Source organism: Oncorhynchus nerka, linkage group LG9b (assembly GCF_034236695.1).
Source record: "Oncorhynchus nerka isolate Pitt River linkage group LG9b, Oner_Uvic_2.0, whole genome shotgun sequence".
In the NCBI taxonomy this organism is placed as follows: Eukaryota; Metazoa; Chordata; class Actinopteri; order Salmoniformes; family Salmonidae; genus Oncorhynchus; species Oncorhynchus nerka.
The window spans coordinates 37,367,386-37,386,194 of NC_088424.1; the positions used below are offsets into that span (position 1 = coordinate 37,367,386).

The 18,809-nt window shown below is 42.3% G+C and overlaps 1 protein-coding gene and 1 long non-coding RNA gene across 2 annotated transcripts; one reads left to right on the top strand and one right to left on the bottom strand.

The window, feature by feature from the left end:
• Nucleotides 1–9,503: 9,503 nt before the first annotated feature.
• On the top strand, nt 9,504–12,974 carry LOC135565739 (uncharacterized). Its single transcript, XR_010461812.1, has 2 exons — nt 9,504–11,796; nt 12,251–12,974. It is a non-coding gene; the product is annotated as an uncharacterized LOC135565739 (long non-coding RNA).
• Nucleotides 12,975–14,697: 1,723 nt separating this feature from the next.
• On the bottom strand, nt 14,698–18,666 carry LOC115114749 (cytochrome b-c1 complex subunit 10). Its single transcript, XM_029643235.2, has 3 exons — nt 18,545–18,666; nt 17,872–18,012; nt 14,698–15,249 (listed from the first exon to the last, which is right to left on the bottom strand). The coding sequence occupies exons 1-2, from the start codon at nt 18,649–18,651 to the stop codon at nt 17,892–17,894; spliced, it is 228 nt and encodes a 75-aa protein (XP_029499095.1). The 5' UTR covers nt 18,652–18,666; the 3' UTR covers nt 14,698–15,249; nt 17,872–17,891.
• Nucleotides 18,667–18,809: the final 143 nt, after the last annotated feature.

Consider the following 18,809-nt stretch of genomic DNA (forward strand, 5'->3'; position numbering starts at 1 on the left):
TTGTCTAAATCTAGCCCGCAGCTTTCTTTGTCAAATTCAAGAAACAGCCACCGCCCAATGGTGATCGTCAATTATACTTCTTCGATTAGGTTTAACTGCGGTTGGCATCCAATAAATGTTGCGTTGCCACCACCTATTAGACTAGAGTATAACTCCCTTATGAATACCATACCTTCTAACACTACACTACAAAAACACCACCATATTCCACCATATAGTCGTACTTTATGCCAACAACCTGAAAGGATGGGACACCACCACTTAACACACCCTGCAACTCTTCTGATGTTAAGTCTCGCACACCCAAATACCTCTCTGCAGCTGCCAACACAACCCCTATTTTCTGCGACTTTACGTTCCATCCCTGCAGTACAGTTGATAACCATTGCTATAAATGCTAAAAATATTCCCCTTCAGTTGGTCAACTTTTACATTTACTGCTACCCGATTAATCACACTTTCAATTGCGCCCTTTTCGTGAGAGCAAATCAATTCACAATCCTTGCCCCTAATTCGGTTAAAACGCGGAGCGCCTTCTCCATCAGACAAACAGAAACAAACAACTATCACATGACCACTTCTGGTTACCCTCACCAATTCCACAGCAACCAACTCCGTTTTTACCCACCCTGAAACCACAAATGATCAGCCAAAGGGCAAGGGTCCACTTTTCCCAAAAACTTCACTCCTACTGTCACAGACTCAATCATCTGTCCTCTTTCTCCGTGAGCATCAATGGGTATAACTTGATATCAAGAAACGCCCATACCAGAAAACGCCTAGAATTGCGGTCTGCAATTACACCCTTCTCGTCCTTCCCGTTTTCTAGCTAGCCTATGGCAGAGAGGCTCAACTCGGTTTCAAATCTGCCTTCATCCAGCAGGTGGTGTATTTTCGTTGTTTCGCACACTAAGCAATACGTTTTTGTATGGAGGTCAATGTGTCGAATTTGGTCAACAACAGAAAATAATGCCTTATTTGTTACGTGAGGTTTTATCAAATAAAAGTGTCGTAATGCTTAAGTTGTTACGATATAAGTAGGACACGTGACATCCCGGGAACTTTGAGAAAAAAACACTTTCTATCGGTGTTGTCTCGAGATGGCTTTGCATATTCATGGCATGAGGCAGTAGTGAAAAAATTACCCAAGTGTCATACATTCAGACATAATTTACAAACAAAGCATTTGTGTTTAGTGAGTCCGCCAGATCAGAGGCAGTAGGGATGACCAGTTGTTGTCTTGATAAATTTGTGAATTAAAATCTAATCAAATTTTATTTGTCACATACACATGGTTAGCAGATGTTAATGGGAGTGTAGCGAAATGCTTGTGCTTCTAGTTCCGACAATGCAGTAATAACCAACAAGTAATCTAGCTAACAATTCCAAAACTACTACCTTATAGACACAAGTGTAAGGGGATAAGAATATGTACATAAAGATATGAGTGAGTGATGGTACAGAGCGGCATAGGCAAGATACAGTAGATAGTATTGAGTGCAGTATATACATATGAGATGAGTATGTAAACAAAGTGGCATAGTTAAAGTGGCTAGTGATACATGTATTACATAAAGATGCAGTAGATGATATAGAGTACAGTATATACATATACGAGATGAATAATGTAGGGTATGTAAACATTATATTAGGTAGCATTGTTTAAAGTGGCTAGTGATATATTTTACATCTTTCCCATCAATTCCCTTTAGTAAAGTGGCTGGAGTTGAGTCAGTGTGTTGGCAGCAGCCACTCAATGTTAGTGGGGGCTGTTTAACAGTCTGATGGCCTTGAGATAGAAGCTGTTTTTCAGTCTCTCGGTCCCAGCTTTGATGCACCTGTACTGACCTCGCCTTCTGGATGATAGCGGGGTGAACAGGCAGTGGCTCGGGTGGTTGTTGTCCTTGATGATCTTTATGGCCTTCCTGTTTGCCCCCGGTGATGCGTTGTGCAGACCTCACTACCCTCTGGAGAGCCTTACGGTTGTGGGCGGAGCAGTTGCCGTACCAGGCGGTGATACAGCCCGACAGGATGCTCTCGATTGTGTATCTGTAGAAGTTTGTGAGTGCTTTTGGTGACAAGCCGAATTTCTTCAGCCTCCTGAGGTTGAAGAGGCGCTGCTGCGCCTTCTTCACGATGCTGTCTATGTGGGTGGACCAATTCAGTTTGTCTGTGATGTGTATGCAGAGGAACTTAAAACTTACTACCCTCTCCACTACTGTTCCATCGATGTGGATAGGGGGGTGCTCCCTCTGCTGTTTCCTGAAGTCCACAATCATCTCCTTAGTTTTGTTGACGTTGAGTGTGAGGTTATTTTCCTGACACCACACTCCGAGGGCCTTCACCTCCTCCCTGTAGGCCGTCTCGTCGTTGTTGGTAATCAAGTCTACCACTGTTGTGTCGTCCGCAAACTTGATGATTGAGTTGGAGGCGTGCGTGGCCACGCAGTCGTGGGTGAACAGGGAGTACAGGAGAGGGCTCAGAACGCACCCTTGTGGAGCGTGTTGAGGATCAGCGGGGTGGAAATGTTGTTGCCTACCCTCACCACCTGGGGGCGGCCCGTCAGGAAGTCCAGTACCCAGTTGCACAGGGCGGGGTCAAGACCCAGGTTCTCGAGCTTGATGACGAGCTTGGAGGGCACTATGGTGTTAAATGCCGAGCTGTAGTCGATGAACAGCATTCTCACATAGGTATTCCTCTTGTCCAGATGGGTTAGGGCAGTGTGCAGTGTGGTTGAGATTGCATCATCTGTGGACCTATTTGGGCGGTAAGCAAATTGGAGTGGGTCTAGGGTGTCAGGTAGGGTGGAGGTGATATGGTCCTTGACTAGTCTCTCAAAGCACTTCATGATGACGGAAGTGAGTGCTACGGGGCTGTAGTCGTTTAGCTCAGTTACCTTAGCTTTCTTGGGAACAGGAACAATGGTGGCCCTCTTGAAGCATGTGGGAACAACAGACTGGGATAGGGATTGATTGAATATGTCCTAAACACACCAGCCAGCTGGTCTGCGCATGCTCTGAGGGCGCGGCTGGGGATGCCGTCTGGGCCTGCAGCCTTGCGAGGGTTGACACGTTTAAATGTTTTACTCACGTCGGCTGCAGTGAAGGAGAGTCCGCCTGTTTTAGTTGCAGGCCGTGTCAGTGGCACTGTATTGTCCTCAAAGCGGGCAGCATTCGCGCGAAACACCGCAATTTAACCATGGCAAAGCGACTGGAATTAGGGCAGAAGATAAACAGTGTAGTTATTCACTCCGCAAGACATCAAACAAACGGCAGTATAGTGTAAAGAATTGCTATTATGCAGGAGACCAATCTACTGCTAAATACGTGGCTATTGCATTGTTATAACTGAGACAACACATAGCAACGTATTTTCACAGTAAAGCCTGTGGGGTCCCCTACAGGATAGCTCCCACATTACACACATAATCTCCCTTTTAAACGAACACTGTGTGCCCGAAGAAGATTCTACGATGACGGACAGACAACTGAGCCAATGGCGGAAGACTACAGACTACAACCAGCTGAACCAATCCGGAGATCCGATCTTCCTAGAGTCAACCTACTTTCTGTGACGTATATAAGGGCTGTGCTGACTGTTTACTCGCTCTCTGCCTGCTGTTCCAACTCGAACTAACGGAAGAGCCGTATTTACGTGTACCAGATATTCTCCCTCTGAAATAAACTGTCGCTTGTCGTACAATTTTAACACCTGGTCTGAATCGATCCTTAACCGGCTCACCCTTCTAATATCCTTTTATCAACAAAACATGGTAGCCAGAGGATGGTTGAATAACGGTCCGGTCGAAGTGAGTTGATTGGGTGTGAGAAGGAGAGTGACGGAAGGACGGTTCCAAAAAGAGACGGGTGAAAGAAATTGGGGAGGACAATAATTCTGCTCAACTCGGGAAACTGATCTAAAAGGTGCACCATAAACAAGGTAAGCAAAACCTGTTAAATCAAACTTTGCATATTGTCGTATAGTCTGTCTAAATTCTGATCAGTATTTCCGAGTAAGTATGAATTCTTGTGTAAATTTATAATTTGCTGACGAGTCAAAGAACAGTAGAGTGAACATATGTGGTACAAACCGGCGACGGCCGGGTGATTAAATCATTGATGAGATATCAGTAAGGGGATAGCTGATTACTATTCATTAAATCTGGCGCCGAGGGGATAAATTGTAATTTTGTCCCGTGACCCGGTCAGCGCAGTCTGATAGCTTTCAATGATGAGGGATCACTTTTGAGGCCTGTTGTTCCGATAGGGGTCAAAGATAATTCTGATAGGGATCGAACATGTGTAATTATTAGTTTCGATAGGGGTCAGAGATAATTTTGATAGGGGTCGGACATGTGTATAATTCTGATAGGGATCAGCACGATAGAGATTAGGGATAGATATCAGTAAGGGGATAGCTAATTGCTATTCATTAAACCTGGCGCCGAGGTTGTCCCGCGACTCGGTCGAAGTCCAGTCTGATAAGAGGTCCAATGATAAAGATAAGCTGATAGGGGTCAGAGAGATAACGTGTATTTGTAACTGTTCATATTAAAATGTAATGTGGTTGAAATCGTCTTCATTAAGATTGTTGATGGTTTGAGAGACAGAGAGAGAGAGAGAGAGAGAACTCAAGAAGGGTTATTGAATAAATCCGAAAATTCTGTGTTGTATGTAAACTTCCATGTTGTATGTATCTATAACTTCTGTGTAAAATGTATAATCAGGAACAAAATGACTGATGTATAATTGAAATAAGATCTGAATATAATATTTAATATTGCGACTATATAGTCGAATAGATCCCTTGGTTGCGCGCTCCACGAAAGCTATACCAACCCAATCGTTTTTCTCGAACTGAATATACAAGGAAAAGCTCTGAGATAAGGCAGAGTGTGAGCAATAGTGTCTCCTCGAATACATCGTTGTTATTAACTAACGACGGGCTAAGTATATTCTAATTATATTCAAGTAGTCTGGTAAAATTCCGATTAAGTTACGATTAATTTCCGATTGAATTAAATTGAATCACGATTAAAAATTCACAATGGCGACCCCCAATACTCCAAAGCTGAAGTTTAATGAGTTCCTAGACAAAAAAAATGGAATATAGATCAGGGGGAAAGGGACAGTGGAAGGATATAAAGAAAGTCTGGGAGGGAGTAAAGTTAAGATGGACGCAAGCAGGTTACCTAGGAGGGGGACTGCCAACCGGGGTCCAGTTGAAAACAATGGAATGTGGGTTAAGAGAGAAAGAGGCAGAAAATAACAAAATTCACGTATTTAAGAAAGAAGGGTCAGATACGAAGGGAGCGAGATTAATGAGAATCCTAATTGAGGGAAAACTTTGGGCGTTTAAATTAGTGCTATTTTCTGTTGTTCAGATGCCGGAGTAACAAATACAGATAACTGTAAATTGGGTCTATTTGCGGAGAATCTCAGTTCCATAGCATTGGTGGTTCAGTGGTGGAGTTCTCGCCTGCCACGTGGGAGGCCGGGGTTCGGTTCCCAGCTGAGGTGTAAAGAGTAGTTATATATGTCTGAGTTTTTGGTTTTAATTAAACTAATTGTTTTGCAGAGAAAGTTATAGTCACTAGTATTGGTATAAGATATAAACTGAACGTTTTAAATAGTTTGTTTGGTTCAAATTGAAAGACTAATTCATTCAACTTAATATAAGAACTGAGATTTTGATGCAAGGCGATGTCTGTTCACTAAATGATTTGTTGGGAATAATACATTGGGAAAAGAGTCGTAATTAAAATGCTAATTCAAAGACGAGACAGTAACTTAAATCAAATTAATTCTGAATAATAACGGGGGAACAATTACGATAGATTTGTGTACATCGAAATGTTTTTATAAGATTAGCGAATTGAGAGATGTTGATTGATGTTGTAAACTCTAATTCAGGATTCAACAGATGTGATAAATTAGGTTTGGTTTATCGAACCCGAAATACTGTTGTTGCAGCCAACCATTATTTACAATGAGTTGAAAATCGTTGCGAAATGAGTCGAGATTGAGCGCTTGTTGATGACATCACTCGCGAGGTTTCCGTCGCCACGGAAATGATGTCTTGACTGGGGGTGACAGAGAAAATGGTTAGTGTCCTTTAGGAGGTGCGGGCATTAATGTTGAGTAACTTTTCAGAAGTTCATAAACATTTCGAAATACATTTTTTTTTTTAAAGGAGTATGTAAATCGTCAGGAAAGATGCTAAAAACTAGCAGCTGATTCGCTGGGTGGGTATCATTGATTTGTGGCGTTTATTTGGACTGTAATTAGGCCATGAGAAAGAGAGATTGAATGTCTGAATAATAAAACATCGTGATAATGGATTCTGATGGTTATTGATTCTTGGTTTGATCGTTTAAATAACACCAGTGAATTTGAGCACTGTTTCCATTATGTGGAACGGTGTCAGGGTATTAATGGTGAAAAGCAACCTCTATGGTAAAACATAATTGTACATGTTTCGGTAAACTAGCGAGGTTGAATTTGGTTATTTGAACATTTCCCTTGATACGTAGACATACGTAACAGGGGCAAGTTGTTTTTCCTTGAGGAACACGCAGGTGTTTTGTTTTATTGAGATGTAAATGTGAGTTGAAGTAGCCAAGGGAAAATACGTTAGTTTTATTAAATATCTGGGATTATAATCTTGGAAAGAATGAGGCCATAAACGACCAAATTGGAAAGGCCTGGAAGTTTTGATTAATCATTAAGGTTTGCAAATATATACACATAAAACATTTGTTAGGACTATTTGTTTTGGTGCAAAGGTATTTTAAAGAGACACGCTCAAATATGGAACTTTATGAGTTTTTATTTTATGAGTTTTAAATTACACAAGTGAATTTGGATTTTAAGGATAAATGGTTCTTTGATATGTCTAATGTAGTATAGAACTTGACTATAAAAGGGTGGGTTGACTCATGGACCTTATCATGACTGTCTTCTAAGGTCTGATCAGCCTTGGGGGAGAGTCATTGGTATAATGAATGTGGTCATATTGAGATACTAGTTTTAAGGTAAATTCATTATAAAGGAGTTTAGGTTAGGAGGTTAGGATAGGAGATATATTAAGCCAATAGGGCAGGGAATTACATAGAAAAATAAGTTTCAGTTCTTAGGGGTGATAAATTACTGTAGATAAGGAATTCTGCACTCTGCAACATATATTAAATTCATGTTATTGTCAGATAGAATACTGAGGGTCCTTGAAGGAAGGATTTTGATATGATAAGCATTTGTTTTGATTTTTTTTTTTTGACCATTAGGGGTTTAAAAAAAAAAAAAAAGTATTAAATTGAACAGGTATATAGGACATCTGTGATGATTTAGGATTATTGTTAGATGGATTAAGGAAATGTAAGGACTTTAGAGATTGACACTCATAGACATGATTTTAGATAAAGTCAAACAGTTAGAAGCTTAGTGGTATTTGAGAAATATGAGAGAAAGGGTTTAAATTGGTAAATATATATTTAAGAAAATATATAAGTAGCGCAGATAGTTCTTAAGTGGATAAGAAACTTGACAGGGAATTGGTACTGGATTGACGCCCAAGGGAGAATTGGACATGTGGAAAACTAAAAGGGGCTCCTTCATGATGATGTCAGACATAAGGATAATATACTAATCTTACCTAAGTCATTATTTAGAGTAGGTAAGGTTGATACCTGAGCAGAGTCAGGTATCAAAAGGGGGATGGGTAAATTGTGGTCTAGGATAGGATGGGGCTTATTGGATAAGAAACTAATAAAAAAAAAATATGTAAGCTAACAATTGGGAATAGAAGTTAAAGATAAAATCAGATAAAACATATGAGAAATTGTTTGTTAACCAAGCCTGTGTATGTCCAGGATTTTATGCATTACAGGTGAACTACAGGTGAAGTCACTCAATCCAGTCCCCAGAGGCTTGGGGACCATAGAAGACCCCTGGTGACAGCTAGCTGAAAGAGCTACCCAGATTCATATCGCACGGCAGAAGGGTAAGACACTTTTTTCACTGTCGGACAATAAACAGAGTTCGGGAGAAGAACTGGAATTAACAGAATTCCGGGGGCCAACTCTCGAATGAAGCAACCCTACCTGTCCTATCACCCCTGTTTTTGTTCATAGAAGTGAAGATGTGTCTGGCTCTGGCTAAGCGATGTGTATTTTGTTCCAAAATAAGCATAAGAGATCCCTAGATCTGGGTAGACAAGAAGTTAGAGTAGAGATTACATGATAACCGACTTCGGACAGTTCTAGGATTGGAGAAGAGGGTATCCTTATAGCATGGGGGATCCCTCATGGGTGGATAGGTTTTCCATGATATGGGGAAACCTGGGAGCAATGTTGAACTTTGTAAAGGTGATGAAATCCTACTAACCATCAAAACTATTAAGCTCTCTGATGCAGGAACTCACACCCTCGGACTACAAAGGACGAGGACAGACATGATGGGTGTGTTTTCTATTAAGGTACTGCCAAGACCAGAGGTAACCGGACACACTCCTCTACCACCACTGTGTTAAAAAATACCATTCAGGTAATTAATGTTAGAGACTATTCGGCTATGGATCAATTAGGAACTGAGACTGGTTTTGATAGTAGGGACAAGTTGTGGCTGTCTTATATGAGGTACACAGCTAAAACCCTGAGAAGAAAGGACTGCATTATTTGTAGTTATGCTAGACCTGTTCTGGCTACACACCCATTTGCAGTAGGAGAAGGAGAGGGGTGGTTGTGTATTCTGAGAAGTTTTTACCAGGTTAAGCCCAATTCAACCCTCTGTTCCTCTTTGAGCCTTGTGTTTCCTGCAGTACCTCCTCATCGGGCCTCTTGGGGTGTTGAGGCATATGGGGGCAATTACGAGTGCATCACGGGTACAGGTAATGGTATTGATTATGGGAGATTGCCTGAAGCTGATTGCAGGAGTTAACATAACCATTAATTCCACTTGGCCAGTTACAGGCCTAAACCAAACTAGTGGTCTGGCTGATGTATGTTGGATGAGTGGAGCCAAAAGAGTGCTGAGACCCATTCTTAGAGGAGAATGGCAAGGTACGTGTGGTCTGACCAGTTTGATAATTCCACTGACCATTGTTGATGTTGTTGCTGAACAGCTGCTGAGTTCTGTAACCAGGGGACCTGAAAACATTCCATCCCATGGGAGACATAGATGTAGTAGTGCTCCATGGACAGAGGACATACACACTAACCTGTTGGGAGTGCCAGTGGGGATTCCTCATGAGTTTCAGGCCTTGGGTAGGAATGATGGACTCTGGCACTTACTACCTACTATGGGTCCAGCCATGGTGGATGCTAGACAGACTGCATGGATTAATTATATCTACTATAATCAACAGCGTTTTGTGAATTACTCCCGTGATGCACTCACTAGTATGTCTGAACAGCTTGAGGCCACATTTGGGGTTTCCAGACAGAATAGACTTGCCTTGAATATGCTTCTTGCCAGTCAGGGGACGTCTGCAAGATGTTCGGTAAACAATGTTGCACGTATATTCCTAATAATACCAGTCCAGATGATAGTTTTAAACTTCACAATCTAAGGCGGGCTTGATGCACTGTCTGCTAAGATGAGGTCCACGGGGGGGGGGAGGAGTCTGTTCTCTTGGCCTGGTTTGGTAAGTACACTGGTATGATGGTTACTGGATTTCTGACCCTAATTCTTGTATTATTTGTTATTGATGTGATGTGCTGCTTGCATCATACCGTGTTTTGAGAAGTCTGTTACAGATGTGGTGAGGGCTTCAGGCATATGCCTTTGCTTGATGCTCCAGTTGGCGATGCTGATACGGACGCATGCTTTCAGGGGAGGATGGGACTGACTGATGATGACACATGGTTTGGAGTCCCTGGGTGGCAAGGAGCCCACCTGGTACAGGATAGGAGTAGCTGAGAGGACCAGATGGTTTCTAATAATTCTTTACTCTGTTATCCATGACCAAAGTTTTATCCTACATCTTACATGTCAATAACAATAAAGTTTTATCCTGTTTTTGATAAGTGACACCCTTGGGGGGAACAAAAGCATACAACAAAGGCATATATAACTTGTTATTAGTAATAAACTTTTTATTATTTTCATGAAATGCTATGACTGCTGAAATAAAGGATAATTGAGTGACACCCTAGCAGGAGTCAAAAGGGGGACCTAAATTTCACACTATTTTCTTTTGTTCTGTTTTTGAATGAGCTGTTCTCTTTTGACATGAAGGTAGTTTAAACTTTGTAACTGTTATATGATTCATGGCTGAGTTTTTGTTCACACCCTTGGGGTTATTTTACATTATAGCCATTACCATATATATGATTGAATATTATCTGCTGTTGCCTTGTGTGGATGTATGTATGTGTTATGCTACCTAGCTGATTTGAAACATTGTTAAAAGTATCAGGGCCATGGAACTTTCTCATGCTGGAAAAATACAGAAGGAAGGGCACATTCAGAGCGTGGGGTTGCGAGAACAAGCGGTCTTTTTGGTTAGATAACAGGAGCCAGGTGCGAGATAACGGTATGGAGCATGAGACCCATCTCAGTTTTTGCAGCAATTTTAGGAGGGGGATCCAGTTGCTTTTATTGATTAAGCTTCTCCATTGTATGTCGTGTCCCATCTGGGATGGGAAGAGGGGAAATTATTTTTCTTTGTGGGCCATTTCCGGATAGACATACCTAGTTTAGGATATTTTTCCTTTTTGGATTATGTCTTCGTTTTTGCTTGGAGTAATGTATCTGGACTATATCACATCTCTTAGGAGATGTGAAGAGAGGGTATCACAACTTTTTCCTGCTGGAAAAAGTTGGCTAATGTGGACAATAATTTCTACTTTTATTTTGAGCTGTTCTCCGCTCTGTTAAATGAGGGTTGTAAGTTCCTAGGTGGCTGGTAGCCAACTTAGTACATAGTGGGATTGAATGGAGAACATGATGGTAATACATAAATATCTATTTCTGTTTAATACCGTGCCTTATTTCATAGTCCTTTTGGGAGAAGTTTCTCTTTGTGTCTGGACCTAGTTAGGTTGTGTCACGTCTCTGGTGAGACGTGAAGAGAGGGTTTTGTAAAGAATTGCTATTATGCAGGAGACCAATCTACTGCTAAATACGTGGCTATTGCATTGTTATAACTGAGACAACACATAGCAACGTATTTTCACAGTAAAGCCTGTGGGGTCCCCTACAGGATAGCTCCCACATTACACACATAATCTCCCTTTTAAACGAACACTGTGTGCCCGAAGAAAATTCTACGATGACGGACAGACAACTGAGCCAATGGCGGAAGACTACAGACTACAACCAGCTGAACCAATCCGGAGATCCGATCTTCCTAGGGTCAACCTACTTTCTGTGACGTATATAAGAGCTGTGCTGACTGTTTACGCTCTCTCTGCCTGCTGTTCCAACTCGAACTAACGGAAGAGCCGTATTTACGTGTACCAGATATTCTCCCTCTGAAAAAAACTGTCGCTTGTCGTACAATTTTAACACCTGGTCTGAATCGATCCTTAACCGGCTCACCCTTCTAATATCCTTTTATCAACAATAGAGATAAAGTGGAGTCGCAATTCAATGGCACAGACACGAGACGTATAGGCAGGAACTACAGAAGGAAAACCAGCCACGTGTTCCGAGACCGAAGTCTTGCTTCAGGACGGGCTAAACACATTCTTCTTACACTTTCACTACTGCCTCATGCCATGAATATGCATAGCCATATGCAGTGCCACCGACGCGGCCCGCTACCAACAACTGTGGGCTCTCCTTCTCCGTGGCCGAAGTGAGTAAAACATTTAAACGTGTTAACCCTAGCAAGGCTGCCGGCCCACATGGGAGCCCTAGCCACGCCACGCCCAGACCAGCTGGCTGGTGTTTAGAGCATATTCAATCGCTCCCTATCCCAGTCTGCTGTCCCCACATGCTTCAAGATGGCCACCATGGTTCCTGTACCCATGAAGGCAAATGTAACTTAACGACTAGTGTAACAGTATAACGTCCCCTCGCCCATACCCGGGCGCGAACCAGGGACCCTCTGCACACATCAACAACAGTCACCCACGAAGCATCATTACCCATCGCTCCACAAAAGCCCTTGCAGAGCAATGGGAACCACTACTTCAAGGTCTCAGAGCAAGTGACGTCACAGATTGAAACGCCATTTAGCGCGCACCACCACTAACTAGCTAGCTATTTCACATCCGTTACACTCACCCCCCTTTTACCTTCCTCCGCAGCAACCAGTGATCCGGGTCAACAGCATCAATGTAACAGTATAACTTTAGACCGTCCCCTCACTCATACCCGGGCGTGAACCAGGGACCCTCTGCACACATCAACAACAGTAACCCACGAAGCATCGTTACCCATCACTCCACAAAAGCAGAGCAAGGGGAACTAGTCAAGGAACATATCCCCTCTACCTTACCTGCCACACTAGACCCACTTCAATTTGCTTACTGCCCTATCCCATCTGGACAAGAGGAATACCTATGTAAGAATGCTGTTTATTGACTGTAGCTCAGCATTCAACACCTTAGTACCCTCCAAGCTCGAGGCCCTGGGTCTGAACTCCACCCTGTGCAACTGGGTCCTGGACTTCCTGACGGGCCACCCCCAAGTGGTGAAGGTAAGAAACATCACCTCCACTACGCTGATCCTCAACACTGGGGCCCCACAAGGGTGCGTTCTCAGCCCCCTCCTGTACTCCCTGTTCACCCATGACTGTGTGGCCATGCACACCTCCAACTCAATCAAGTTTCCAGACGACACAACAGTAGTTGACTTGATTACCAACAATGACGAGACGGCTTACAGGGAGGTGTTGAGGGCTCTGGGAGTGTGGTGCCTGGAAAACAACCTCTCACACAATGTCAACAAAACAGAGATGATCGTGGACTTCAGGAAACTTATTTTCCACCATAATTTACAAATTAATTAATTAAAAATCCTACAATGTGATTTTCTTGATTTTTTTTTCTCATTTTGTCTATCATAGTTGAAGTGTACATATTATGAAAATTACAGGCCTCTCTCATTTTTTAAAGTGGGAGAACTTGCACAATTGGTGGCTAAATACTTTTTTGCCCCACTGTATCTTGCATTACTCATCTCATATGTATATACTGTTTCCTATACTATTCTGCTGTATCTTAGCCGTTCCGCACTGACATTGCTCGTCCATATTTATAATAGTCTTTATTCATTTCTACTTATATTTGTGTGTATTGGGTGTTGTGTAATTTGTTTGATATTACTTATTAGACATTACTGCACTTTCGGAGCTAGAAGCACAAGCATTTCGCTACACCCGCAATAACATCTGCTAATCACGTGTGTGACCAATACAATTTGATTTGGAATTAGACTAACTTCCCGACCTGCTTAGCATTCAAAATGTAACGAGTACTTTTGGGTGTCGGGGAAAATGTATAGATTAAAAAATACATTAGAGGCCTCCCGAGTGGTGCAAGACACTGCATCGCAGTGCTAGCTATGCCATTAGAGATTCTGGGCTTGAATCCAGGCTCTGTCGCAGCCGGCCGCAACCGGGAGACCCACGGGGCGGTGCACAATTGGCTCAGCGTCATCCGGGTTAGGGGAGGGTTTGGCTGGCAGGGATGTCCTTGTCCCATCGTGCACTAGCGACTCCTGTGGCTGGCCGGGTGCAGTGCACACTGACACGGTCACCAGGTGTACGGTGTTTCCTCCGACACATTGGTGCGGCTGGCTTCCGGGTTAAGTGGGCATTGTGTCAAGAAGCAGTGTGGCTTGTGTTTCGGAGGACGCACAGATCTCGACCTTTGCCTCTCCCGAGTCCGTACGGGAGTTGCAGCAATGAGACCAGACTAACTACCAATTGGAAATCATGAAATTGGGGAGAAAAGGGGGTCAATTAAAAAGTACATTATTTTCCTTCAGGGATGTAGTGAAGTAAAAGTTATCAAAAATATAGTCAAGTACAGATACCACAAGCTACTTAATTAGCACTTTCAAGTATTTATACTGAAGTACTTAACACCATTGGCATGAGGCTAGTAGCACAGCATCTCTCTCTCCATTGAATACAGGTGGGTCAAGTCAACAACCCCCAAATATTCAAAAAAGGATTACAATAATGAGATGTATCCACCAATCCAAAAGAAGCATAGGCGGGAGCTAGACAGCCCTCCATGCAGCTATGTGGACGACTCCCATTGTTAGGGCGGAGAGACATGCATCATGTCAGTATATCCATAATCTTTGCCTATGGTGTTTAGATACTCGTAAAGTCACTCCGCCAAGCTACACCACTTACTGTGGACAGCAATTAATCCACTAGTTCCAACTGCAGTTCAGTCGACGAGATTTAATGAAGTCTTGTGATCAATTGAGTTTTTTAAAATGTTGTAATCTACCTTTGTTTAGCTGTGTGTTTATACATAATTCTTTAGATTTCTCACACTAAAGAAATCAGACCAAACTAGATTTACAAAAACATGAACATTTTCCAGAAAACAATCAGGCACCCAAAAGGTTACATTACTCTTTTTATTATGTTTTCCCCCATTATCACCACAAGATTGTGGATAGATTTCAAATGGCTAGGGAAAAACACCAGACACAATTTTGTACACTTAATTTGATTAAAACAACCATGATCATTAAGAAGTTGGACAAAGGAGGTCCAAGAAAACAAGCCGGGTACCAAAAAGGTTGTTTATTGAACCAAACTACATTGTTGTCATGCAAACAGTTTAGAAGCAGAAACAGAAAACCAGTAGTAGCCAGGCTACACTGAAATGATAATGGTTGATACAGTGAACCAAGAGCAAAGGGAAAAACAGAGACTGTATGATTTTAGGTTCATAGCCCTCACTCTGGAAAATCAAACAACGAAAAACCAGTGCGAAACAATTCAGTTAACTGACCCTGAAAAGTAGAATTTCACTCTAAGCTTTACAATGACAACAGAATTCAATCAAACAAAAAGGGAATAAACATTATGTTAATGTCTCAATACATGCATTTATATTTCCTCCATATCGTTCCATTGGCTGAGCAATTACCAAAAAAGACTAAATGCACAACACTGTTACTTCAAAATCAGGATGAAAAGTCCATTTAAAATGATTGAAAAAGGTGAAAGCAGTGTTCCTCTTCTCTTTGTCCTGGGGTGGAGTTGAGTCATGGTGCCTGATGGTCTGTTCACACTCTCTCCATCGCTCTCGGCCTGTCTCTGACAGCACAGATTGACCTACAGGCAAAAAGAATGGGTGGATGTCACAGTCTCCACTTAATACTTTCAAGGACTTTCCAAATCAACCCGACACGGAGGATCTGAGACGAAAATTCAACATTTAAATCCAAAGGGCAAAGGGAAAGTTATCATCCTATAGGGAGACGACACTATTTTCCTTCTCTCAAGAAGCTGGCTCATGTACAAACCCCTAGTTGGCTTCAATAACACCACTGCCAGCAATGTTGCGATTGAAGACAACAGCCAGGGCCTAAAGCAGCAATTAGCCCTTGACCATGGCTCAGTACCATTACATCACACATAAGAGTCATTGGACAAAGATGTCTTCTGTAGGGGGGAGTTTTGTTAAGAGCCGCGATGCTCGGTCTGAACATTAACACGCATCATTTGCGGTACGGTTTTGGAATCATAAGGACCTTATCATAAATCAAATCAAATTTATTTATATAGCCCTTCGTACATCAGCTGATATCTCAAAGTGCTGTACAGAAACCCAGCCTAAAACCCCAAACAGCAAACAATGCAGGTGTAAAAGCATCATAGAAATCATAAAAACATTCAATACAAATTGAAACACACCTTTAGGGTTCCCACATGTCCATATTTCCATGTTACAACACTTGTTTAAGGAAAAAAAGATGAGTGGACTACCTGTGCTAATTAGCCATCTGCGTCGCCAAACACCAGTGTGGAAACGCAACAAATGTGTTGTCACTGGGAAAAAAATACTGCCAGCTGCAACGGTTTTAAAACCAGTTAGAAGAGTAAGTGTGTATTTAGCATTTGTGATATTTTGATGTGATATGGAGGGATTTATGTTTCTTGAACCGCAACGCAAGAGATTCCATTCACATTTAGATGGAGTATTTGTCTGTTTTGGCTTCAAGCAAATTATCCCTTTAAACAGAACATGTAAGGTCCTTGGACTAAGGAATAACTTTAGGCTCATTTAGTCCAATATTGGGCTAATAAGCAGTTGAAACAATAAGGGAGTTTGATTTAGATCCCTGGGCTATGGCCTGTGACGTGAATGGGACAAAAAAAGTGAGAGGGGTGCCCTTCTCAAATCAAACAGTAATCTGCTGCGCTCAGTCATGTTGTCATCAAGGAAAACATCACTTTTCCATAAAATAGATACAAACTATTTCAACTAAATTTCAAACTAGTATTCATTGGGAAGGCAGATAAAGCCTTATCAAAATCAATCACTTTTGCATGTGAAACAACAGAATCCTACTCATTACGCCACATGTTTAACCTACGACACGTTTGCTTTGAGATGACTTCGCCGTCAGGCAAAGCGGGGCACCTGGCTCACACATAGGAGGCAACCCGGTCCCAAAACCAATGCAATCAACGCCAACCCGGTTCACCCGGGGCATTAATCGAATCCACTCAACAACAAAGCGTACTCCTGGCGCGTTTCAGTAAAAAGCTGAATGGATGGGGCTGTAGAAATGTAACCACTCAAATATATGGAGTTATAAATGCAAGGCTTGACAATCCAATGATATAAAAATTATAGTTCTACCCATGTTGAGGCTATATATTGTTTACAAACATTGGAGTAAAACAAGCTTATATTTTGGGTTCTGATGGGGTATGACAGTTAACTAAACTCACGAGGCATTTATAAGTTACATTTGGGAATGGCACGTAAAATGTTGCTAAGGACAACAAAGGAGCCTGGTTGGCTGACTGTCCTTTGTTGTTCAAAGTAAAGATCTAGGAGCGATTCCAAAATGGCTGCTGTGGCTTCTGCTACCTAGCACGAGGACAAAAAGGCTGTTTAAAAACTAGCAATACTTCAAATCTTCTCTATTTGTCAGTAGGGATAATTAGGAGTACAGCGACATCTTCCATCCCTAAATTGAGGTTAATTTCCAAGCCATATCCCGCGGGGTGGGTATGATTTGTGGAACGTTCCAAAGGGAATCTGTTCCAAAAACTTTGTAAAGTACAAGGTTGCCAACAAATGCATAAAAAGTTGCATGATCAATTCACCTAGCTAATTAGCTGTCGAATAGGCATCTACTCACCACATAGCTTATTCTTAATGCTTGTCCATAGGCTACAAGAGTGAGGGCAGACGTTTATTCCCAAAAATATGGTGAGTGAAACAAATAGCCCACACCCTACCCAGTATCTTATTCTGCCGCTATACAACTTTGTATGCGTCATTTGTTGGCAACCTTGTTATTTACGAAGTTTTTGGAACAGATTCCTGTTGGAACGTTCCAAAAATTATACCCACCATATCCCACGCAGGCAGCCAAGCATTCCGACCTATAGGGAGATATACTGACTGACCTACTGGTCGGAACTATTCTAGCTAGGTTTGACAATCTGTCACAGAGACACCCTGTAAAAACAGGCAGGGGTGGACTGGGACCAGAAATCAGCCCTCGCATTCCTTCGAGACCTCACACTGGACTATCCACCCCCCCCCCTTAAGGCCCCCATTATTAGCCAGATAATTATATTTTAGCCCAATAAAATCAAGTCAGATAGACCCACCGGGCTAAAAATGGACCAGTCCACCCCTAAAAAAAACAAGTCAAGCAGACCTCTTTGTAGAGAGCATACCCTTACTGTGATGCTATATGGACATTTACTCACCTTCAGCCACAGAAAAGCCTCTAGTCATCGTTCTTGAATTTGCCGCTGACGTACGGTACATAATCCAAGATCAAGCGCCAGTCAGTGAAGTGTACCAATGCCACCCCTCCAACTGAACCCCACACCGCCAACGTTGGAACCCTGCGTTGGGAGTAAAATTGAATAGGTAATTTACAATCGAGCTAGGAGATACCTAGTAAGTTGCACAACTCTATGCATTTAACACAACCCCTGTGAATCAAATAGGTGCGTAGGCTATCTTAATTGACGTCATCGTCGCCGGGGAAACAGTACTTGCCTTGGGCAGAACGTCGGATTGCGGTTACTGTCCCGACGCGCATACTGACGTCTACCTGCCGCCCCCTAGCGCTAGTTTCAGAATTAGGTAACGTTACTTAGCTAACTAGTTCTCCAATTGATCAAAGTCAGGTCGGTGTTTCTGGTTCACGGCATTGGCAACCTTCTACGGGTCAATGCTGCCGTTATTAACTAGCTTTGCTACCAAGCAAGGCACGCAGTAGCCAGTATGCTAGCTAGCTAACGTTTCCGGACATGACCTCAGCTAGCTAAGGGTAAAACAGACAAGGGCAAGTCAGAATAAGACATTGCATTGGAAATGTATTTGATCAAATATCAATAGCAATATGTCAGTAAACATACGACATTATCTTACCATGTTCTCGCGATGGAAAAGTATTTCTGACCGATCAATTTACCAAGCATGTTGGAGCTGGATGTTGTTGCTAACCACCAAGGAGAAAAACCTGAGCGCATGCCCATTCGAAAAAGGATCCTACGCCACTTCCGTTTATTCCGGCGTTATGATACTGATGTTTTAAGATGGTTAAATGCTCTACTAACAAAAAAAGCTGTTAGAATTGTAAGTATATGCATGTCCCTTAAGGTCCTTGTGTAATTGTAATGTGATATTGTATCCC

Bases quoted from the DNA above. Each gene is read 5' to 3' on its own strand.
- LOC115114749 (XM_029643235.2), bottom strand. From the start codon at position 18,651: ATGGGCATGCGCTCAGGTTTTTCTCCTTGGTGGTTAGCAACAACATCC. The intron at 18,013-18,544 runs GTAAGATAATGT...CTCCCAACGCAG, and splicing joins TTTTCCATCGCGAGAACATG to GGTTCCAACGTTGGCGGTGT.